Source organism: Syngnathus acus, chromosome 15, assembly GCF_901709675.1.
Source record: "Syngnathus acus chromosome 15, fSynAcu1.2, whole genome shotgun sequence".
Lineage (NCBI taxonomy): Eukaryota > Metazoa > Chordata > Actinopteri > Syngnathiformes > Syngnathidae > Syngnathus > Syngnathus acus.
In genome coordinates this window covers 5,413,652-5,438,489 of record NC_051100.1, presented here as the reverse complement: position 1 = coordinate 5,438,489, position 24,838 = coordinate 5,413,652, and the positions used below count along the sequence as shown (strand labels likewise).

Genomic DNA, 24,838 nt, shown 5'->3' with positions numbered 1-24,838 from the left:
TAAAAATCACTCAAAGCTACTAGTAATCCAAATATAGATACACTAGTAAGCATTTGTAAGTACAAAATAAAGATTTAGGCATCACCAAAATTTATCAGAATGGTTTTTGTTTACTGTAAAGCCTAATTTATTACTTCAGTCCATGTATTGTATCTGTATTATTTTAACTTGAGTTGAATTAATGATACTTTTATTGGTCTTTTTCAAAAATACCTGTATTTTTTATTTTTTTTTGCTGTACTTACTGTGCATTAGTACATTTGCTCACAAACTATTCTGCTACAAACTCATTTTGAATTGGTTAACTTTAAGGTGAAATGACTACTTATTGATGCTTTAAGGGAGTATTTTAAAATGAAGGGAGCTGTAATGCAAATGTCCTTCCCTCCCCTGTTTGGTCCCAGTCAAGCGTGGAGCGGCGATGTTGGCCACAGCTGCTTTCCGCTTCTGCTAGTATATTACACTGTGACGCTCTGGAACGAGGTGAATTATATTTTACGATAGACAATATGCTCTCATTTAATATGTATGGTAAGAAAAAACATTAAATATGTGTCATTCATTTTTTATTTTTCCTCAAATTTCAACCTATTTAATCTCATTATAGGAAACACAGGAAAACAAACAAATCTGACATTATTATGGCTTATTTAAAATATCCTTTATTGATATTTTGTGAGCATAAAGTTCCCACTAAGCCTCAAAAGGCTTTTATCTCGTGAGGAAAACAATTCTAAATGGACAGAAATGAACCAAATCTCCAGTACAGCATTTTCCTCACCTTTGCCGTTGAGCAGCAGTCATGTTTTCACTATAAACACATTTAATACAGTTGAACAGGAGGTCTGGCAACTATTCTATTGACAAACACCAATTACTGTAATAAATACAAAAACAAAAATGGCAAGTAAATGTAGTATAAATAATATGTGGGTTGCACATAGTTGGAAAAAGAACTTGAGTTGAGTTATATCTACATCGACATTTTTGATTGACTGCATTTTGTACAGATATGGTATTTTGTTTTGGTTTTTGTCTCCATCACTTAACACACCTGTAAAAACACAGATCTTTTTTTTTTTAATCAAAAACTAGAAAATAAAGTTGCTGCTTGTTATAAGGGGGGAAAAAAATCCATACATACACACAATATAACATAAGAACATTTACTTTACATACTGTAAGATGTGATGCTGTTTCGGCACAATATTTTGCCATTTTTTCTTTACTGAACACCATTTAGTTACCTATTTACACAAATTCATGAAATGAGATTTGGATGGCTTCTGTATTTAACAAACATGCACACTGTATAAAATCACACTTTCACACATCAACTGTGTATTTCACATGATACACTTCTAGGCATTGCTTTTACTATACGTGTGTATGTTGTGGTCTTCAGGGGTCAGTAGCGATGCTCCCCGCGTGCTATGTGCGAAGAGAACTCATAACGATCTTGACTGCGATGGCCACAGAGATTGCATTCAAAGGGGTCTCTGAAGCCGTGGCAGCCCATATGTATGGTGTACATGACGAGGTCCAGGAATAGGACGCGACAATGTTCACACCTGTACGCCCTCACCTGGTCGCCGTCTGCCGTCATCACCTTAAAGCCCTCTGACGCCATCTCCATGTTGGCGCGGATGGCCTCGTACTGTCGCTGCTGCTCTTCCTTCACGTGGGGCAGCGTGCCGTTCCGCCCGCCCGAGGTGATGTGATTGGTCAGGTAGATGAGGCCGGGGGCCGCCCCACCCGCTCGATCCCCGCTATTGCTCTCCGTGTCAGTGGAGTCTTGGCCGCTGTGACTCGGAGATCCATCCTTCTCGCTGGAGGCAGATTTGGACTTGGAGAGCAAGAGCAGATTCTCAGCCGCACTGTCCTTGGCTGACAGGCTGTGGCCCGGTCCCGATTGGGCTTCCGGGGCCGCCTTGTGCAGCGGGTAGATGGAGCCCATGGCCACGTCAGAGGACGAGGCTGACGAGGGCTGGACCAGGGGCCGAAGCGATTCTGCCCCCAGGTAGCTGATGGCGCTGTTGATGGCCTGGTCAATGACGTGGGGCTGAATCAGCTCGCCTTGTGCTCCATCGTAGGAAAGATCTGAGAGGTGCTTTTCACCTGAGGAAACACACACGTTTGTTGTCACAGGTGAAAAAATATTTGACCTACATCCTATGCCAAAATATTTTGAGCTTATTAGTTATAAGCACAATGCTGAAACGAACACACCTTAAAAATGTGAGAGACCTAGTTCTCATTGTAAACTCTATGTGAGACAGTCTGATAAAAGTCTGTTCAATGTCAATGCAAGTCACCGGTCAGTAAAAACAATCTGAAGTGACTTATCGTGAGGTTTTACCATTTACAGCAAACAACAGTAGTTGAGCTCCCTAGCAATGTTTTTTTTTTTTTTTTTTTACATATGAGATAACAATAAACAATTTGCAGACCTATCTACTGTAAATGTATTGAGACAAAGGAAGCAGATTTCGGCCCTTACCCACAAACTTCTGTGGCATAGTGCTCTTACGCTTAGCTACATTATTAGCTAGCCTGTCTAGCACCAAGGCTCTGTCAGATCCCATCTGGCTTAAGTCTTCCCTCTGTTCATTCTGGCTGCTTTCTTCCTTTACTACTGGAAAGCAAGACAGAGAAGGAAGTTTTAGAGTCAAAATAGGTGGTCCAAAAGTCATGTACTTGTGTAGGAGGGCGGCTTTTATCGTTTAGTTTTTCTTTTCTGCTGACTGCAGCACTATTTTAATGAATGTCTCTTCACAGGTCATCTATAGAGGTCAAAGTTTTAGCTCATAGTCTGTGATGTGTGATGCAGCGTTCAAGGACCATCAAATGTTCAACCTGAGCTTTTCTATTGTGGTGTGCAGATTGAATGAAGTCAAATATGTCATCAACATTTGGGTGAATGAGAATTCAAACTTGAGACACCGACCTGTATAGATGCTATTCTGCAGCCCCATGCACTGAAGGTAATTGTGGCATCGCTCCTTGTGCTCCTCCAGAGAGCTGCGTTGCTTGTAACTCCGACCGCAGTAAGCACACTTGTGGGGTTTTCCAACTGAAATAAATACATCAATAAATAAATGCATAAATCAATAATCACAGCAATAAAAACAAACAAATTTGTGTTCGCAATTAAAAAGTAGTAGTAATAATAGAGTGGTAGTCAAAAATATGTCTTGGATTTCTAGGGAGACTTACAAAATCACATTGTAAACAATTAACTGTATAATTTGATTAAAATATGCATTTTTTTTATTTTACTCGATTGTATCTTTGGGCACACATTTAACATGTCGTTTTCTAAATCACTTTTATATTTGGCATAAATCAAAAAGTCACATTTTTAGTGAGCGAGAATAAGTGCAGCAGTAACTTTTTTAGTGAGTGAGAATAAGTGCAGCACTTTACAAGCATTTGGAAATTTTGGGGGAATGCTACAGTACTTATATGTAAAAACAACAATTGCATATAAATGAGTTCTAAATGACAACGTTGGTATTTGGAAATTACCAGAGTGCGTGCGCAGGTGTCCGGTGAGCGCATCCCTCCTGCGACAGGCGTAGCTGCAAAGGTGACACTTGAAGGGTTTCTCTCCAGAGTGGAGCTTGATGTGACGCAGCAGGTTGCCCTTCTGGGTGAAAGAAGCACCGCACTGGCTGCACTGGAAGGGACGTTCTCCTGAGAGAAGAGAAAAAAAAAAAACACAAAATAGGATCAAGTTGCTGCTGAAACAATGAGCATCAAAATATTGATGTCTTTTTTTATTTATATATTTTTTTATTTATTATAATTATTTTTTTTTACTTTTACTAGGACCCTGATCGAGTATGCTGCAGGTGCGGGAATACGGGGTCACTGTGTTACAAGCATCCGAGGAAAGAGAACAAGTGAGATAATGGAGTGGCTGAGGGGCTGAGTGTGTGTGTAGGGGGGGGGGGGGGGGGGGGGGTTCCAGGGTGATGCTCCATCTCTCCATGCTCCCCCCTGCCCCATCAACTCCCGGTGCTCTGATCGAACAAGAGCCTCTCAGACTCAGCCTGGCAGTTCCGTAATGCACCATTGCCTGGGTCAATTTGATCTGAAAATCTCATTTTTTCCTCCTCTTCGTCTCTAAACTAAGAGCAGCACATCACAATGCAAATTCAGCCTCATTTGAATAAAGTGAAGGAAACACTTTGTGTTGAGAGCCAGTCTTCCTGATCAGCGCTCCTGGAATCAACCAATATCCAGCCTTCTCGAGTGTTGTGGCATTCTGTGAGAACCTTTTAATGTGGCTTTTTTTTTTTTTCTTTCCAAAGCCTCCACCTCATAAAATAAGAGTCACCAGTGAAGCAGCAAAAATATTGAAAAGGGGAAATGCATTAAAAATGCATTTCAGGAGCAAAGACTCAACCACAGAATATTTTCTATTCAAATAGGAGGCACAATTGTATTCTTTATTGTACTTTCATTTACATTAGTCTCCTGTTCCTTTATTCCATTTTGAGTGTCATTAGTTTCTACATCACGACAGTTAAGTGCCTTTTTCAAAAATGTTCCCCACCACTGGTTCGGGTTCATTATGATAGAATATCATTTCAGATTTTTTGAAAAACTTTTAATAGCTCGATATATTTGTGACTGCACAGAGATTCCATTTAATTCTTGCGGAGGGAGACTTTTCTCAATTCGCAAGTTTTTTTTTTACGTTAATTTTTGCTGCTTGATTGCCCAATAATGTGACTAAAGTTTGTTGTGATGTTTCTCAGTTCTTTTTTTTTTTTGCACGCTAATGATGATTTTATACACGATAGGACCGATCTGCATGCACGCAGCCAAACTACAAGTACTACCCATCATTGCGCAAGGAGACACGGGCCAAGTTCTATGATGACTTTCGTGCCGGAAAAGTAAGACCACATTTCGAGCCGCTTGGCTGCCCTTCATCCATCCATCCATCCATCCATCCTCTCATAGTAACATTGAACATGGTGCAGCATAATGGAGGGCATGATGTATTGCAGGTGGCTTACCAGTGTGGCTTCGCTTGTGCACCATCAACACATTGGGGCCAATACAAATTATCCCACAGATATCGCACTTGAGCTTCCCGTTGGACAGCCGGATGCCGCCAGCCGAGGAGAAGACCTTGGCCTCGGGACTCGGCTGTGAGCCGTTCACCTTGGCCCCAGAGGCATCGATCACGCGCAAGTCTTCCGCGCACTCCTCCTCCTCCGTGCCATTCATGTCACAGGACAGCCCATTCTCCTCATCACTGCGAGCCTCAACTTTAATGTTACAGGCTGGAAAAGAGGGCAGGGGGAGGGGAAGGGCCACGGTTTAGAAGAAGAGCAAGATTCTGTCATGATGTTGTGTAGAACGACAGATGGGCAGTCTATTACTGGGATGAATTAGTTCATGTTACATTTGAAACGATAAAGCCACACCATCCAGTCATCTTTACCTTGTCTGTGAACGTTCAACTGTTTCTAAGGTCAGAATTCCAAATCAGTGTCTATAGACAGAATTGTCACTTAGTACTGAAGTTGTGGAGCCCATTCCATTTTTTTTTTTCTGCCATTCTCAGTTCTCAATCATAGGCCACATGAGGATATACGATGGTAATAAATATGTCTGTTGTCATTATGAGCAGACATTTTGGATTTGTCCTGTCAGCAAGCCAGCAATCATCTAAATACATTGATTCAAGATGTACACAAACACACACTCATCTTCCCTATCAAGACACCCGTTGTAAATCACAACTATGGCAACAATTTGGAGGTACATAGTGATGCCCTTGAGCGAGGAACCGAAAAACACTGACGTACTAGATTGTTGGTGATAATTCATGCAGTGTATATCGTTTTTTTTAATGCATTTTTTAAAAAATATTTTATTTCATATTTCTATTATTATTAATTTTTATGATTCACATGTTCACGCAAATGTAACATATATTAAGCAGTATATTTTGTTTGGAATAAGAAATGACACCAGAAGAGATTTCTTCATGACAGAAGTTGGAAGAATTTTGCAATTGCCCAGTGAAAACTTCTTTGACGCTTAAAATATAAAGTGTACATTTGCCTCACTTTTGGCAATTGAACATTCAATAGGATTATTCTGTACTGCAGCACCAGAGCCAAGTGGTGATATGCAGATGGAAAAGATATTGCATACCGTGCATTTGACAAAATCAGCAATGAGATCATCGCACACCATCATGCTTTGGTGAAACAAATGACAGCGAGATAAACAGGAAACAGAGGCACAGGAAATAGCGTGAACCTAAGGACTACAGTCTACAGACTGATAAACACACACGCAACCTCTGAGAGATTTTCATCGTCGTTTCAATCACTCAGAATCGACAAATCCTGATAACAAAGTTCCAGAACCATTCTGTTTTTTTGACTTGTTGTTTTCCCAGAAAAGAGAAGTGGCCATTGCGTACAAACAACCTTCTCCTTCTTTCCCAGCAGACGACGTTGTTCAGACTGATCATGCGAATCGCCAAGCTGCGGTTTGCGTGTCATGTTCACAGCCTGATTTCCCCACGCTTCAAGCCTTGCGCTTGCTTTTACAACCAAAGAGGAAGAGGTGGAAATCATGAAACATTTTGGAATCCATGGAAAAGGGGAAGCTTTAGAAAGAGGGCCTGTCTAACTGAAATACCAAGAATTATGGAGAAGTGACAGAAAGGGAAGCATGGGAAAGGAATTGTTAAACAACTTGTAACTGAAACAGGTTGACTTTTCTTTTTTTTTTCACAATCCACTTGGCTTGACCCACTCGGGGAACACGCTAGTTCCTCTCCTTTGAATTTCTGTGGAACTTTTTTCTCACAATAATATTTGGTCTTTTCCTAAAAGTCATGTAAAGCATTACACATTTAGCAAACCAAAAATGAAAACAAACAAGCTTGTTGCAGTTAAGGGCAAGGGAAGGTAATAATATTTAATCTTACTCTTTTTTTATCTTCACAATTTGACCTGTAATCATTACATTTTGTCCGTCAAATAGCCTGAAATGACTTGTAATATTTTTGCTGTCTCATAAAAGTGAACCAAAAAAACCCCCGTTAACAACACTAATCATTTTTCTTTTTTTTTCCCGTCATCTACATGACTATTTTTTTTTAAAGGCAGCATCCTTATTATAACAATTCTCCTCTCGTGTGATCAGCCATCTGAACTCATCTGAGCAAACAGAAAGGAACCGTGGTGCTGGACATGGGGAAGTTACAAATAAACCGGGAATAGGGAGAAGCCTTTTGACTTTATATCATCTTTGTCTCAGTCACTTTTTTTTGGGAAGCTCGTGACACAAGCCATAATAAACAAATAAACCATGCAGCAATAAAACAGTGTCGGCTCGATGTGGATAAATGTTATCCTTGACTTGCAAACAAAGGAGAAGCAAGTCCTGTGGCAGAAGTAATTGGCACATTTTGGTGTCGATAGATAGCAGATATGGGAAGTTAGATAGCAAATGCTCTTGTATGCTGTGTGGAAACACGCGCAGAGCCTGCCGGGGGTTCCTGTTACAAGGCTGCCTGAAAACGTCTGTGCAAGCTTGTGGAACCAACACAAACAACATGCTTTTACCCTTAAACTTCAAAATGTGTCTCTGTTGCATGTCATTTTTTTCAAGGTCTGACAAAAATTCATTCACATGAGCTCCAATACAAGACATGAAATGTTTATTATCCTTCCACTTAGGCTAAATTAGAATATTTTCAGTGTGTCGTGGTGCAGCTGCAACCACAATTGTACAAAAACCCAATAACACAAAGACATTTTTTTGGGGTCACAGATTCAAATTGCAGTCAACAATAACAAAGTTGATGCATTGGAACCTGCACGTCAACGAACATGTTTGCCTGTGTGGCATTGACACAAAGATATAGGAGAAAATGACACTTCCTCCTCTTGTGTTTTCTCGCTAACGTTATAGACACACAATCAGAGACGCTTACACCGGCTGTTTAGGGAAGTAAGGAGGATTCAACTACATCACGTTCATATTCATTTCGGTTGTGTGTTATTTTGCTCGACCACTCGAACTAGGTTGTGCTATAAAGTTTGCGTGTGTGTGTGTGTGCAGGTGTGCAATGAAGCTTGTTTGCCCCGCTCCTGAAGTCTTTATCTCCCAAAAGTGTTGAAACTGCCTGACGGCAACTAGTTTCTGAGGAAACTCTTACACATCCTATTTCAGTTTCCTCTCGCCTTTCATTTCTTATTGCGTGCTGCTAATCTTTGCCGTTATCTGGATGAGTGGAAAAACACAGATGGGATAGAAGTTTGCTTTTTTTTTTTCTCCCGTCTTGATGACTATAAACTGAATGCAATTTTTTTTACTCTGCGACTTATAGTCCAATGCGGCTTATCTATGGAGTTTTTTTGTGATTTTTATAATTAGTATAATAATTTTCTTTATGTGATTTTTATAATTTGTGCATATTTTTTTTACATATGGAAATTAAACTTTAAAACACCAGCAGCTTATAGTCTGGTGTGGTTTATATGTGATTAATTAAGTCAATAATATGTCTGGTTAAAATCCCCCACTAATTCTTTATATTATTATCCATTTTGGGAGACTTGAAGTTAATGAGGACCCCCCAGCATCCTTAGCCTCTCCGTGATATTCCCTGGCTTGATGTTGACAGATTCAAATCAAGGTCACATTAGTTATTCCTTAAGATTTGGCTTATTAATTACATGCCATGGATCAGAAGGAGTTTTTTTTTTTTTTTTTTTGCCAATGACCTAAATGCATCAATTCCACAATTTTTAGATACTCTAATTGATCCCGGGGATTAGAAGCTGCAAAGATTCCTCATTTAATGTGCAAAGGGAAATGTTGAAAGAAAAAAAAATGATGTAACACTTTTTGAAGTAGACGTCTTTGACTAAATTGCTCATTTGGCACTCATTGAATGATCCGGAAATTTCTAATCAAGATGTTTAAATGGATGAAAATGGATTATATATTAACAGTGCAATATTTGTACATTATAAGATTATTTTCTTCAACAAAGGTCATCGCTTTATTACTGACTTTGGGATGGGTTGCCAGCCAATCACAGGGCACGTATGGACTAGCAACCTTTCACACTTAGGCAATTAAATTTTAGGGATGCGAGAGGAAGCACTTGGAGAAATGGAGAGCATGCAAATAACTTTAATTGAGTATCTTGTGGCTTGAGTATACCTTTGTCCCCTCTGTTGTGCTGCTGCTGGGCGGAGCCTGCTGACAGGTCTTCTGGAACAGCCATGGGCTCCTCTGCCTCATCGATAGCTTCGTTGGCAGGGGAGCTGTCTCGGCCTAGCGTGACAAACATCGGAAAGCTCCCGTCACTCACCGCGCAAGGACCCCAAGCGCCTCTCTTAGAGGACTACAATTACCTCGTGGTGGTTTAAAAAACATGTTATGGCTCAATCATGCGGCAGTCTCTTACCTGGCATTGGGGCCATTTCCTGGACCTCCTCTGTCTCCATGCGGTGCAAGTACTCTAATGGAGGAACAAATTGAGATGTAAAAAGTACGTACATTTAATCATGAGTTGGCAGAGGAAACATTATACAAAGCTGGAGCGGGGTAAAGGGTGCACTCTCGCTATGTCACCCCGGTGAGATCGCTCTTGTCACTCTTGTCGCCCGCGTTAGTTTGCAAAGAATGACAGACAATTTCATTACAAGTCCGACGGAGATCCGAGAGCGGCCCGGCGATATAAGGCGGGCTTGCCGGGAATAGCCTTTCAGACCACATTTGTTATTTATTGTTAATTTCCTGCCACGTAATCATCTAAAAAATGCAAAGTGACCGCGGCAAAATTAAGCAGAAAATTAACTGGCCTCAGGTCACTGAGGATGTGGGTGCTTGCCGTGCTCAGCTGATCAACGCTCATGTTCTCTCTAATTTACCCAGCACGCATGGCTGAGTCCGCAGTCTCGCCACAGACGCGCTCGCGTTCGGAACCCAAAAGAGACGAGGCGAGGGCGAGGGCGATTGACATCTCGGCGGTGGAATAGATTGCAATCGCGGGGAAGAACTGAGAAGTCAAGAGAGCAAATGCAACTGGAAGGTGGAGAGATAATAGACCAACAGGATGGCGGATGGAGAAGTTGTCTTTATTGGTTCTTTAGAAGGCAGCCGAGTCCAGAGACGCCGCTCCTTCGGCCAGGGCTGAATATCTGAGGAGTCACCAGTGATCGTGGCCCCATTAATAATGGATGGCCCTCCAGCCTGAAGCAGATGGGCCCCGACAGCCTCGGCACGGGCTCCGCCACTTCAAGAAGCCCTCGGTGGAGCCGCTGCCCAGTCCAAGCAGCCACACAGGGAGAAGTGAAGCTCCTGAAAATAGCGAAACGAGCCCAAGGGAGAAGGGGAACCTAGGCCTTCCTGTTTCACTAACAGATGGCTCCACACATTTGGAACAAATAGTGGGAAGCGACAGGGCTTGTGTCGCAACGCAACAGCATTTTGCGGAGTCAAGTCAGGAGCTTGTGCAGACACCCAACTGTTAAGAAAGGAAGGGGGGCAAAGGTTGCTGGTGCAGATGATTAACTGCACAGATCACGCAGGGTGTTGCGTGCTCCACCGACCTTCTGCATCTGGAGTTTGGAGGTCGGGGTAAAAGGGGGGTATGTATTCTCTCGTGCCCTTTTTTCTGGGCAGATGGTGCGAGGGGAATCACCCATGTGTTGGTGGGGGCACGTTGACACTTTCAGCCAAAACCTACTTGCAAAGACGTCTGGAAACTATGGTGCGCACTTAGTATAGCCAGGAAGTTTGAAGTGGGTGCGTGCGTGCGTGCATATAGAAGCACTGGAAAAGTTTTGATCTGAGTGTTAGTGAGGAGAGACAGGAAGAGGCTTGTGGGTTGACATGAGGCTTGCATGTGTCTATACATTAGTGTTTATGTGCTGGTGGAAAGGGTGGGGGGCTTCTTCACATAGAGAGGTGCAAAGTAGCTACGCCAACAAGAAGGGTGGAGATGAGAAAGAGCGAAACCGTTAACAGATACTGAGGACCACACCAGTATATTCTGGATACCCGAAACGGAGCTGACAAACAGACACGTGTGAATGTGCGTATGTGTTTCTATGATAGCAAATGAATTGCAAGCATTGGAATGTCAAGGCATAAAATTATTAAAATTCAATACAAGATCTGTGTACAATAACGTTAATAGATATTCAAGTCCAACTTGTACTTTAAAAAAAAAAAAATTGGTTTTTATTTACAGTTATGTTGAATTGCACCGCATCAGACCGAAAGTGAATTAGGTAACATTAATTAAAAATATCTCTTTGCTATTCTAAACTAACACAAATACATATACACCTTTCTGCTATTCAAAATTAATGTCAGAATTTTTGGTACAATTCTTATTTTGGATCTTATTGGATCGTGCATATAAACCCACACACATACAGACACACGCACGCACTCAAAAATACAATTGCTGCCAGCACAGTCGATTAAATGAAACTAAATTTGAATATTTGGGAAGCAATAATAATAACCAACCAATAATTTTGTTTGAAATCAATCATAATATATATCAAATAAATTAAAGTTTAGAACATTGGACTATTTATCTTTGTTCTTATGTTCACAGTCATTTTTTCAGTGACATTTGACAAACACTATATTTAAATGTGACTTTGAAAATGTGATTTAAAATAAGTCATGACGCGATGGGTTCTATAAATAATTAGGGAACCAAGTTTTCAGCTTTCACCTCCTGCGTACATGTGTTCTTAAGGAGCTTCGCATCAGTAATTTGTGAAATGTATGGATGATATCAGCGGAGTTAGCAGATGTGTTCTTGGGGGGGCCCAGTGAGGGGGCAACGGGGGAGTAAAAGTGCACTCAAGAGAAGTTTCCTTCATTTGCATGTGACACACTTCACTAGTCTGCTATTCAGACAATACAATTATTTTAATAAGTGGGTGTCTTGCAGTGCCTCCTACTTCTCTTTCTTCTGACAGCAGACACGAGGCACACATTTGCAGCACTTCTGCTTCTTTCTATCGAAAAAAAAAAGTCATTTGCGCAGGTGTGTTTCCAAGTTTTAAATAGACGGAAAACTGAAATTATTTTTCGGGAAGTGTTGCTTATATTGTAAAGTGTCAGATTTTCTGGTGTTAATTTCAATTTGTAAGATTGTAAATTTCCCTGTTTTGTTCCTTGCTTGAAAATTACCTAAAGAATTTTTTTTCTTAAATATGTATTAAAATTAAAGAAGAGCTGTTATAGTTTGTCAAGTACATTCAGAATGTCATTACGTATTTGTAAAATGCCAATGTCACATATTTTTTGACATAGTTGCTAAAGTTCAAAAGCACAAAATTCCAGTGTGTTTTTTAAATCAAATTAAAATCTTTTACTTTTCTGTAAAAAAATTAATGTCTTACAAAAGGTAAGATTTTACACAAGTTTCTTCCATTTAAACAATTTGATGAAAATGTAAAACAAGCTTAGACGTGCAGGAAATGTTCATATATTTATCTACGGATTATCTTTTCGTGTCATGGTAAGGTTCCTGTTTAAGCCGTACTGATATATTTTCACATTAACACCTTAATTGTGCAAAAATATAAAAATAAAAAGCTACAATTATTGCATTCTTAAAGCGTGCTTTCAATGCAGTGGTGCGGCACATCTGCAACAGGTGCTACAACAGAAATAGAAAAACAGATAAAGATGTCAGGATAAGCAATTAAAATTGTGAAAGCTAAAAAAAAAAGCATCTTTTTTATGAGAAATTTTGAAAATATGGATTCACATTGTTCCTAAAAAAAAATAATGGAAAATGGGAACTGCCAAAAAGCTTCCTCTAATTTCTGCGAATCTTGTGGAAGAAATGCGATTAAGAGAAAAAGTCTTTCATTTCCAGTGTTAGTCAAGCATGGCGTGTTAGTGCGATGTAGCAGCAGAGAAAAGCGCGCGTGTCAAACGGGATGAGATGATGCACCTGCAGCCGCCAAACTCTACAGGAGTCTTTTCCAGCAGGTGCATGCCCCCTAAAAAACTCTTAAGAGGATCTCACCGCGCCTTTCTCGGACTTTATCCCTGTCCTGCCAAAATTCTCACTGAGCTGAAAGTTAGTGGAAGTCACTTTACCTGCTATTCCTTGAGTTTGCAGTATGAAGTTCTTCCAACTGTCCCCTGCTCCATGTGCAGAAGGTCGCAGCGCCGCGGCCCCATGGAACTGCGCCCTCAGTCCCTCCCCTCTCCACTGCACTTCCTCGTTCCAGCCCAACATGACTAGTCTGTCCTCGACTGAGGCATTTTGCTTGCTTTTATCCACAGGCCCGCTGTGTGGTGGGGCGTCTTGGCACTTGCTTTGTGCCGTGCCAATAAAAGCTGACACCCAGTAGACCATTACTGGCAGCCATGCATGAGATGGGATGAGGCGCGCGCAAGAGGAGTGGACCATTCATTGTTTATTTATTTCATTCTCACTGAGGATGCTGATGGAGGAGGAAGGGGCGCGTTGGGGGGGGGGGGGGGGGTCACCCTTTCACTCGAATATTGGACAGCACCCCTTCTGTCACCTATACCGGCATCCCCTATAATTAACACTCCTATTTCCACCTAATGACTCTTCCACTCTTCTTTTTTTCGTGTTTCTTTTCTCTTATGTAGCAATCGTCGCCTTAGTGGCAAAGTTCCGTCCATGGGTGTTAAAGTATGCTGAATAAACTTTTAAATGTCTTTCCATGGATACATATGCAATTAGATGCATGTTCAATTCTGCAAAATCTGTTTACTTCATCAAAATTTACAATGTCAACAAAACATAACATGCCATATGTTATTAAAGAAATGGCTAATTATGAGTTGAATGTACATTCATTAACCACTGTATAGTCTCGTGAAACAAATCCGGACATATTACAACATGATCATATCAGACAAGCTATATCATATCATGGGATATATTATGGAAATTGATTTCTTATTAGCTGGTATACCAATTGTTGGGTCATCTGAGTGTCTGCACACTCATCAAGTGTGAAATTAAACAACCAATGAAATTAAATCTATACTACATTTTTCTTGAAAATGTGTCTGTGATTCAGGCCAGCTGAATTTTGTCCAATTGTAAAGTGACAGTCTAATTTACATTTTAAGCACTCTTACTACACAGAGTTTCTCCGCCCATGACTTGGCTGGGAGAATATCGGCTGTGTTCAAATCCAAAATGGAGGAAGCAGAGCTGCACTGAGTTTGACAAACTTCCAAAAGGGACAAAAAGCAGGTGTAACTTGATCCTCGGGGGTATTTTGTGACAAGAACAGACATTTTTGCAAGACACATGTGGATTGTTTTGAATTGCCATAAAAACAATAAATAAATAAATACATAAATAAATAGTCAAGCAAGACAAAGGTAGTCTATTTTTTTTTAATCCAGCTCTCATTTACACTGCAGCCGTACGTAATATAGTAGCAAAGTAAAGAGTGTTAATATTGTGTAGGAAATGATTTAAATATATATGATTTGAAGATGAATATTGATACGTTTTTTAATAAATAATGACTTCTGCCTTGGCCAAATTGAATCACCCCTTATTCGCAGTTCTCCAATAATAATGTCATATCAATATCTGTAAGTATTTTGTCACATGATCCCCCTGGCTATATTTTTTAGCTTTTGAATTATTGTATTTTTTTGGTTTAATAAACACTTCAATTTGAGCGTTATGAATTCATCTTGGATTATTTTCCAGTCTTCCACTACCTTCAGGCCCCACCGAGTCTTATCTCAGGAGCGGTCGTGTACTGGATTGCTGAGTCACCTTTCGTGGGAGGCTGCTCTTATCTCCTGAGAAGCACAACATTCAGGCAGTTGCTTGCAAAAGGAGGAACTTTAAGCAGGAGTGATGTGGCCTACTCTGTCTTTGGGCTTAAATGTGGATTGCAACAACACTCACTGACTTCCTCAATGCTTCGTGTTGGGTCAGAAGCTTTTTCTTCATTTTTGACCATGTTTGCTATGAAAAAGCAAGATAGGTGGTCCCTGTTGTGCAGAGGGAATGTTTGGACTTAAATATGACTCAGCATGATCTGAGGCATCTGTTCATGACTCAACAAATGGTGCCCCAAACTTTCATTTTAAGGAACAAAATAGTGAACAAGACCAATAGCATTTTCACTTTTCATCAGTCATCTTAATGCTTTTCTTTTCCAACTAAATAACAACAGTGCTGTGAGTTGTGGCCCTCTTGCCCACTGTTAATGAGCGTCCCAGCTCAAGCTTTGATGAAATTATTGAATTGAACATTAATCTTCCTGTTTGAGCAGGCAATCATCAAGTCTTATCGTAAACAGAAACCTCGAGGTTGATCAACAACCTGAAGAAAGTCGTGTTGCTGTAATTAATATCACTGGGCGAGTATATGGGGTTAGGGTTGGGGGGTGGGGGGGCTTTCAAGCGGCTGATGTAGCTGGCCGACTACCAAACAATACACTCCGGCTTCCTATTTCATGGATCCTTAAGCAGTATTCAATGTTTCACATGTGGAAGCACGAGCACGGTGTAGCACTTAATTGCTTAGAGCACCTTAATAAGTCAAATATGTTCAAGGCTGATAATCACATTAAATAGTCTCTAAAACGTCAACTGCAAAGTGAAAAATTCTCTTTCTTTAGGAAAGCATTATGCTGTGAGGTTGTCGGGGTAAATTAAATTTCCCCCATGCACACTAAAGCATCAATTTCCTTATGGTAATTATCTGCTGGAATAGACGTGTCACTAGAAGGAGTCAGGCATGCTTGACATTTAGCCTTTTTATGGAGAGGCGATGAGTAAAAATTAAGATGAGGAAATGAAATTAATCTCCAGCCCAGGCAGGCATTGAGAGATCCTGCAGGATAGTAGCTGAATCAATCATGATGTTTGTGAGGCTGTTTTGAAAAGAAACCAGTGATGAGATGGAGACCACGGGGTGGAACAACGTAGTGGTGGGCGGGGGGAGGGGGTGGTTTTTTTTTTTTTTCAGCAAATAGAGTTCTCATTATGATCAAAATGTTTATGCTGTTTGATTGGGCATGGATTCCATAAAAAAATATTAAAAGTTTGGTACCTATAATAAAATCAATCATGGTTACATTTACTGACTACTTTAGCGGTGTCAACTTACTGATTGCTGGCTTGCTAAAACATTTTATGAAAAAAAAAAATCTCTACACATACCTGCAAATCCTGCAGTTCACAAATTCATTATTATTGCACACATACGCTTGCTTTGTAGGAAGAAAGTGCAGACAAACATTTATATAAATCAATGATAATGAGACAGCTCATTATTCTGCAGCTCAGTGAATCATTAAGTGACATCATTATTGTCTTTTTTGAAGAAACACATTGAGGGCATTTCTTTTGTGAAAGTAAAGCCAATGTGAAGATTCCAAGCAAAAAACAACTGCTAACCGTAATCATAACATGAGCACTTGTTGTGTGTGAGCTCTGCCGAAATAAGATGTGGAAGTCGTCTAACCGTTGAGGACGACCGTTAATCATTCCTAACAGTTGTCTTTTTTTGCTCTTTTGGGGGGGAAAACTCTGGGGGAGGCCAATGTAATCAGCAAAGGAAACAGATCTCGGGGGCTTTCGGGCACCAGGAAAATGGATCTGGGTTGCAAAAACCACCATTACCACGAGCTGCTCTGGATTCAGCCATCTGGAGCAGCCTGCTCCAAAAGCCGGTAAAGTTCACTCTGCTGGGGCCCCTGTAGGAAACACATTTACGCTGAGTACATTTCGACAACAAACTTTTTTTTACGTTGCATTTTTCCCCAAGTCTTACACAGAGCCACCAACATTCAAAATCTTTACATACATGTACATTTTTTATTTATTTTATTTCCTGCATTAACTTGACCTCGATGCTTAATTCCCGAATATAAACCCAATGTCGAATGCAGCTTCAATGGTTGACCTGTGAGCATGTTTATTTCTTTGGTGTTTTTTAATTTGTGACACATGAAGCGGTGTCAAGAGCAGAATTTCCACTTTTTTCACACATTTCAATACTTTAGCACAGGTTTTATTCGACTTTATTATTGCAATGGTTTTCTGACTGGACTCCTGCAAAAGAGCATCAAACAGCTGCAGATCGTTCAAAACGCTGCAGTTCGAGTATATGCGATACTTTTAATGAAATATTTTAAATTGTTGCTGATGTGTTGGCATCATTGACATCAGTCTTCAGCGTGTTGGTGCAAAACCAATGCACAGAATGTTTACCAGGGGCATAAATGGCTGTGCTGTATTGAGTTGTATTGGATTGTGTGAATTAGATTGCCCCCTAGCGGACACTTTTCGGTAATAACTTCTCAGTGTGGCATACAGTAGGACAAAATGATTTCTCTGGGGGTGGGGCAATATTTTTGCACCATTTGAAAAGATCTGTGTGACATAGCGTTGTAATCAACTCTGAATTTGGAATTTATAACATTGAACACAAAATTTGGTCAAAATGAATATCATTTAAAAATTCGGTACTCCTAGAAGATTTTTACTCTTGATGGCATCAATATTGAGTGTGTTGATACTTACAAGAACTATCTCTGTATCTGTCTGGATGTGAATTTTAACTTTAAGCAGCGTATTGATTAGTTTGACAAAGAAACTGGAGAATAAGATCTTTGAAAAGAAACAATAGCATACAAAAATGATGTTATTCATTTTTCTCCCAACCTAACCTCACAGTATTGACATTTTGGCCAGATGCTGCTTATAAAGTAGCCGAGTGTTTCCACTAGTTTAAACAATTTCCGCCAAAGAGGGCAGCAAAACACTGCTTGTGAAGAAGCTGTTGATCCATTTGTGTCGCACTGCAGCTATTGAATTGAGCTTTTACAGTACTGCTCATTAAGATAATCCCCAAATAAATTCTGCAATAGATTGAATTTGAGTAAATAGGATGTTTTTGTTTAACCGCTGAGTTTTGCTCCTGCTGCTGCATGAGGGACTCTCCTAGAGTTCCAAGCTTCTACCCTCTCTTACCTTTATATCAGACAGCCTTGAGGCTGTTTTCAACCTTTCCTTGTCATGTGGAGCTAGGGGCCACATGCCGAAAGTCAATAAAGTTGTGACCATCTTCTGCTCCAGCACTCAGCTGCCAGCTGCATGGATCCAAAAGGGGGACGTCATCTCGCTCGGGAGCCAGAGGGTCATGCTGAGCTCGGGGATAAGATCCAAAATTCGAGTCAACGTTTCCTGGCTGAGGTGTGTCTCCTCCGGCAGGTCGACCCACACGAGAGGTCGGCCGTCTGATGACATGCAAACCTGCAGGGGCTAGCTTGGAGCCATTCAAATCCAAGGCTGAGTGTCTGAGGGTGTTTGTGCACCAGCATAGTTCATAGATCTTTTCCGGCAAAGTTATGTCGTGGGCATTTGATTGCTGGGAAACTGACTTTGGTGGCAGCTTGGATCAAATTGCTGACATGCACAGAGGTCACATAACACTCATTATTCATTCAAATTGAGAGCACAAAATTCTATTGGTTTCACCGCACTTGTGATTTTGCCTCAGAACTCCTCAGGAAGTTCTCATTTGAGTTGCTTTAATTTGCCAACCTCCAATATTAAATTCAGCCCTGTCGACTGGCTAAATAAAATCAGTTTTAAGCTATCCCAGCTGTCTTTGTGGGTATGGATATTTTCAATGACACTGTCAAGCAACACTTCATTATTGTGATTGTAGTATTTTGCAGTTGCGTAGTAGAGTGGCACCTAATATTCAAAATAATTCCACCGCCACATAACTAATTGATGAAGAAGCCAAAATAGAGTTTTTTTCTCCAACATTAAATATAGAACAATTGCCATCTACAGATATGACCACTAGATGGAGTGCTTGCACTAGCAGGCAGTCGAGAAATATCGTTTGCTATTTCTCATAATAAATCAATAGAAACAATATATATATATATAAAAAAAAAAATAGAAGTCCCTGTTGGGTTATTACGATGATCTATTAGGAGTTTAAAATACCATGGTCAACCAAAGTCCGGCTTGCGGACCAAATCCGGCCCGTCTCTAAATTTAAACCGGCCCGAAGCATCGTGCAATATGTGGCCCGGTGGCACTGCCCGCTGGACCTGCACGCCCCGGAACCGAGCCACAGAAATGAAACGTGCACGAACGGGAACGCGCACATGAGCGAGCGCTCATAATTGGGTGCGAGCACGTTCTACCCTGTTCCTTTCCAGTTCACGCGCACACACGTATCCGTTTGCAAGATAATATGGGACACAGACACTTCCTCAATCAAATGTCTGCACACCAACGACGCTAAAATCAGAGACGCTGCACGGGAAAAGGTAAAATAACCCACGGAGTACTGGTGAGCGCTCTGTCTAGTTACTACTAACTTTACAAACTACTGCCCGTCCACTTGCAGTGATCGCAAACCACAAAAACACTATGGATTAATGTTTTGTGATTATGAAGGTTTCTTTAATGTGTTCAAAGTTAAAATAAAAAAGATAAAACGGAGAATTATTTAATTTGGATAAAAAAATCTGATATGATACACCAATATCACCCTTTTAATTAATACAGCAATAACAATAAAACAAAAGTACAAAAATTCATTCTGATTTCATAAAATTGTTCATTTGTGTTTAATTTATTATTATTTTAATCTTTAACCACATTCTGTCCCTCAGGAAACGTCTTATTATTTGCTTGCAGGTTAGTTGACAGAAAAAAAAAAGAATCTCAATTGTTGTTTTGATTTCTAAAAGTAAAATATGTAAATGACATGCATGTAAAAAAAAAAACCACGTTTTTTCAGAGGGCATAATCGAGTAAATGCCCTGACTTGAAAGAGCTGTCTTCTATTCACTGAAGCAAAAAAGAAATCAAAACTAGAAATATTTCACAGTATGTGCTTGAGTGCTTATTAATTAGTTTGCAAGGGTTGCCAAAATTGTGATGTGCAAATGCACATATCGTAAATGTAAGCACACGGGGATGTGTGCCGCATCTTCAGCGGCTGGGTGGTATTTCGTTGGAAGAAAATCTTTTCATGTTTATGTGTCAGTGATGATGCTGATGCCTGCTGATGGATGAGTTCTACTCAGGCTGTCGTTTGCAAATGTAAACACCCACGAGCTGTTGAAAGGGATGTGTTAAAAATAGCCTAATTATGAGTTAGTGCAAGAGTGGAGAATGTGTCGCCCATGCAGTGCTCCCTTGATAAAAGGAGGGCAGACATGACACGAGTGAGATGGGTTGTGTTGACAAAAACATACCATTTGTTGCATCCACTGATTGTATATTCATGCATCTATAATGAATGCCATTATGTTGAGATATATCCACATGATTTATTGCATCTCCAGTCACCATCCCCCTAAATCTTTTGTTTCCCCAATTAATTCTGTTTTCCGCTCAGATTTAAAGACCAAACCCCGCCTGCGATTGTACAATGCTTTGTTATTTCTAGAGGGAGGCGCCATTCTCATCAGAGAAGTCTCTCTTTCTGAATTGTGAGTTATTGGTTTGCTTGTAAGCCCTTTTAAAGCATCCTTGATCCTGTGAAAATATTTACTGGCCAGCTCAGTGGACCCGATACTGCAGTGCGGTGTTAATTTGCACAGGCTAGATGTGTCTGAGAGGATCAGATACTCTGGATTGAGGATCAGTGTTTTTGCTGCTGCGGAGGCTTGTTAAAGCAAAATAACAATTTGAGTGAGGTGATTTGAAGACAATATGGACAGCTGCTACTTTGGGTATAGAAGATTTGGTTACAAGAATAAAGTGGCGTCGCTGTGTCAGAGGCCCTTAATAGATAAACAGATGTTGTCAGATCAGTTTTCTTGCTCCCACCCATTTGTTGCTATGCAGAATTCATGAATGTATATGCCAGTCAAGTTCCAAGAGATTGTTCCTTGAATTAGACATTTTGTAGGAGTTTTGCAGACTTCTCCTTGTTTTGCTTGGAAAAGCTCCAGCTGCTCACATACTGTATTGATTCGAAAGGTTTGCCTGTGCAAAAATGAATAGCAAAAATTCTTTTTCCAAGGTTGTCATTTCAGAGAGAACAGAACCATTAAAGCAAGATAATAATAATAATAATACGTTTGATTTATCAGGCGCCTTTCAAGGCACTCAAGGTCACCGTACAAACATAAAATAGCATACACAATTAAAAGAAAAGCAAAAACGTTTTAAAAAAAAAAAAAAAAAAGAAAAGATATGCGCAAGGTTGCCCAAGCTCGGAATAAATCCCATAATAACTCAGATGGTGTGACATGAATGATCAAAGTGAAGTGAATTTGGACAGGTAGCAGCTTGAGCACCCAGCAGTATTTGTCCGGTTACAAAATTTGGGTGGTGACCCACTCTAGCTTTTATACCCCCTTAACAGGCAAAGATAAGTAAATTGTTGTTGAATAAACAATTTTAGTCACTCTAGTAATGAAATAGATACTGTAATGTTGCAAAAAAAAAAAAAATACACCGACTCAGCGGTTAGCAAATGTGTCAAGTCATAATAAAAAAAATTAAAAAAAAAAAAAAAGAGTTTGCAACAATGCAGTCCCCAGATAAGCTAACACTCTGCTCTTATGTTGTTGGTTTTTTTTTGGTATAAAATAAGTGGATCACCCACCAGCGTTTTTTCGGGGATCTGGAAAGATTTTTTTTGTGCTTTTAAATTTCCTGATTTATTTTATATATTTTTTTTATACAATGCACAGATAGCACCCGAGCCCCCGGCATCTTGGTTAACAGAGATGTGTGACCTATGAAATGTGCTGTGCTGGTCATCTTGAGTACTACATGACAGAATAGCGCACACACACACACACACACACACACACACACACACACACACACACTAATGTCTCCTTAGTCATGTGTGGGATCGCTCATGAGAAATTTTTGTTATGTAACCGGTCTTGTCAACTGCTGTCACTAAAAGCCAGCGCTGTATTTTCAGCCTGGTGCAAAGGGGATATTTACAGTATACGCCATTTTTTACCCAATGATGGCTAAAAATGTTCATACTGACGGATTTAAAACAACTTAAAATGGTTGACACACCCAAATGCGTCCAGGACTATAGGCTTAAGTCTTGACGACAAAAAAAAGTAAAATATTACTTCCCCAAAACATTATGAGACATGTTTATCTATAGTCATTACTTTCTCCTCCTAATAAAATGTATTAATGAAATAATTATGTATGCAGGAGACAATAGCAGCTACCAGGACAGCTGGGCTCTAAACGTACATTTATGTTCCCATCTATCTGTGTATCCAGGAATGACAGGTCCCAGATAAATAATTTATTCATTATTACTGCATGCTACCTCCTAAAGCTTTGATGGCAGTTGTTTCTTCTCAGGTGGGATTTCCAGACCAGGTTTGAACTCGTTTCAAATCATTCGCCTCAATATGCAAGCAATACATCAAATTTCATCTTCCTTGTCTGGGACTTTATCTATTGTAAGATGAAACTGATGAATGTGCTTTGAGGTCATTGCTCCGAGCTCATATTCATTACACTGTAAAGGCAGTGACCGGATAGCACCCAGCGAGCTTGCCGGAATATTAGCCAGCTATGTTTTACGATGCGTTGTCCTCGACCACTTGTAAAGATCTCGAGTCGAGTGCAGAGATGAAACTCCCGTGAGCGATGTGGGCAAGCGTGCCCTAGGAGAGGGCCCGATGCTTTATTGTAGTGCGACTTCCCTGCCCTCTCCATGCCGCCGCTCTCCGCTTGTCATCCTCACTTAGCTCAAGAAAGTAATGAGTATGCCGCTGTACATTTTTCATGAGAGGGGTGAGAGTGAAGAATGTGCTCCTTATAATGCTTTTAATATGGAACTTTTCCCACACACGCTTCAGCCACCCCCACCCCCTGCCGAGTAGCCTCCGGGCTGGCATGATGCTGCATGAGCATGTTTAATGGTAACATTCCCTGCGAGAGAGATTCAGCATAATGCAATGTCACCCGCGATGATGAATATGTTGACTGCAGCAGATGCACAAGCAGTTGTAAATCATAAGTAAATTAGATCATAGGGCCTGTCCTCTTTTGCAAAGAAGATGTTGTAGAAGGATTATAGTATGGTGTCGTGAGGTCTCACATTAACAGAAGAATAAAGAAGGGCAATGGACCACTATTGTCATTATACTCTAATCAAGAGGAATGAAATATAAATATGGTATTTTAGAAGTTAGCCGAAAACTATAGACAAGAGCTGACACAAATGAATTTGATATAAAGAGATTTTATGCAAGTCTGCACAATTCAATGTGACTTAATACATAAGTAGGATTTAAAATTGTGTTATCCTAACAGTCATGTCACAACAACAATGGACAAACGATAAATGAAAGATTTACATTTTTTTTTTATATATCAGCACCTAGTACGAACATAACATGGAATTCTTTGCTGACCCATCAATATTATAAGCCACATTTGGTAGCGACAGTGTTCCAATCATTACGAGTCAGTGAACCGGACAAATTATTGATCGTAGGGATATTTTGTTTTCCATTTTTGATTTAGCTGTCCATCAAAGATAATGCAGAATTGTTGCATCGTCTGTTCATGACATTATATCCTTGCATTAATGAATGTACAGATAACATTGCTTATTTCAGATAAACCAAACTAAATCCCTCCAAGCCACAAGATCGCGCTCTGGCACAATAAATATGTCAGCAGCCTCATGAATTGAAAATTAATTGTCCCACTATTCAAATTTGCACACAACAGCAGTTTTTCTCGCGCCTGGAAAAATGGCTTTATTAAAATGTTAGATTTTACGCGCCTCAATTTCAACATGTTTCCATAAAAAATATTGTTGAAGAACAAATAAATGAAAATGGTCGCTGAAGTAAATAAAAACTGACAAGACTCAAATTTGCTGAAATTCCTATTGACACAAATGTTTTTTGGACTTATGAGACTAAAGTAAAAGAAGTCACATTAGCTTCACATTTACAGTTCATTTTATGAACTGTGAGTCTCTCACTGAAATGATCCAATTCACTCGAGTCATTATTTTATGCTTTCAGTGTTTCCAATGAGTGTCAGTGAACAAAAAAACCCGAGTTCTTAATCACTCCATGAGGCCGCAATGTCACCTTGTGTATTTAGCAGCTTCCAATCAAAGAACTCTTAAAATCTGGACTGTCTCCATCTCCTCATTCCTGATTCAGTATGATGATTCAAATTACAGCAGTGCATTCTTGAACCATCGCTGTTAAAATGGTGCAAGTGTTTGCAAGGCATCCAAGGCAAAGTGGATGATGAAAAGTGTAGCGTGCTGCCGTTGGGTCAGAGATGCCCTGAGTGGAGGAGTTTAACTATCCGTTGGTCTTTGTTCAAAGGTTTGGCAACAACAAATCGGGAGCGGGACAGTCACTGGAGATGTTGTGGTGGAGGATCTTGATTTACTGGTCAATCTCCCGTCCTCCCCTAAGTCATAAAGTGTGAGTAGAACCCGAAAGAAAACCATCACAAAATGAATTTCCTCCGCAGGGTGTCTGGGTTTTCTTTTCTTTTCTGCTATTTCACATCAAGACACGGATTGGATGGACGGACGGACTAGGACTGAGCAATAGACAATTTGTGACGAAAACATTGTAAAGGAAAATAAAATGAAAACAAGCTGATCTATACCATTTCTCTTGACAGCATGTCATCATTTTTCTATAAATCAAGGCCGCCGTGCTGTGGCTCAGAAAGAACTGGACCGTTCATGCAGCCTCCCGAAAAAGGACAAATGATGATTGATGACAGAGCCAATAACTGTCGCCACAATTTGATTTGAAACCAGAGCTGT

General features: G+C 40.2%; 1 protein-coding gene and 2 long non-coding RNA genes across 3 annotated transcripts; 1 reads left to right on the top strand and 2 right to left on the bottom strand.

The window, feature by feature from the left end:
- Positions 1-639: 639 nt before the first annotated feature.
- Positions 640-13,432, bottom strand: ikzf1 (IKAROS family zinc finger 1 (Ikaros)). Its single transcript, XM_037271420.1, has 8 exons — positions 13,138-13,432; positions 9,464-9,517; positions 9,217-9,330; positions 5,031-5,300; positions 3,529-3,696; positions 2,948-3,073; positions 2,501-2,635; positions 640-2,118 (listed from the first exon to the last, which is right to left on the bottom strand). Exons 1-8 carry the CDS (start codon positions 13,397-13,399, stop codon positions 1,409-1,411), a joined length of 1,839 nt encoding a protein of 612 aa, XP_037127315.1. The 5' UTR covers positions 13,400-13,432; the 3' UTR covers positions 640-1,408.
- LOC119134595 lies at positions 10,749-14,399 on the top strand. The gene is made up of 2 exons (XR_005100374.1): positions 10,749-11,095; positions 13,327-14,399. It is a non-coding gene; the product is annotated as an uncharacterized LOC119134595 (long non-coding RNA).
- Positions 14,400-14,986: 587 nt separating this feature from the next.
- On the bottom strand, positions 14,987-18,559 carry LOC119134596. Its single transcript, XR_005100375.1, has 2 exons — positions 18,031-18,559; positions 14,987-16,751 (listed from the first exon to the last, which is right to left on the bottom strand). It is a non-coding gene; the product is annotated as an uncharacterized LOC119134596 (long non-coding RNA).
- Positions 18,560-24,838: the final 6,279 nt, after the last annotated feature.

Excerpts from the sequence above, each read along its gene's own strand:
- ikzf1 (XM_037271420.1), bottom strand. The coding sequence starts at position 13,399 with ATGGTCTACTGGGTGTCAGCTTTTATTGGCACGGCACAAAGCAAGTGC. Across the intron at positions 3,697-5,030 it reads GCACAAGCGAAGCCACACTG|GAGAACGTCCCTTCCAGTGC; the intron begins GTAAGCCACCTG and ends CTCTTCTCTCAG. Across the intron at positions 3,074-3,528 it reads ACACCTGCGCACGCACTCTG|TTGGAAAACCCCACAAGTGT; the intron begins GTAATTTCCAAA and ends TATTTATTTCAG.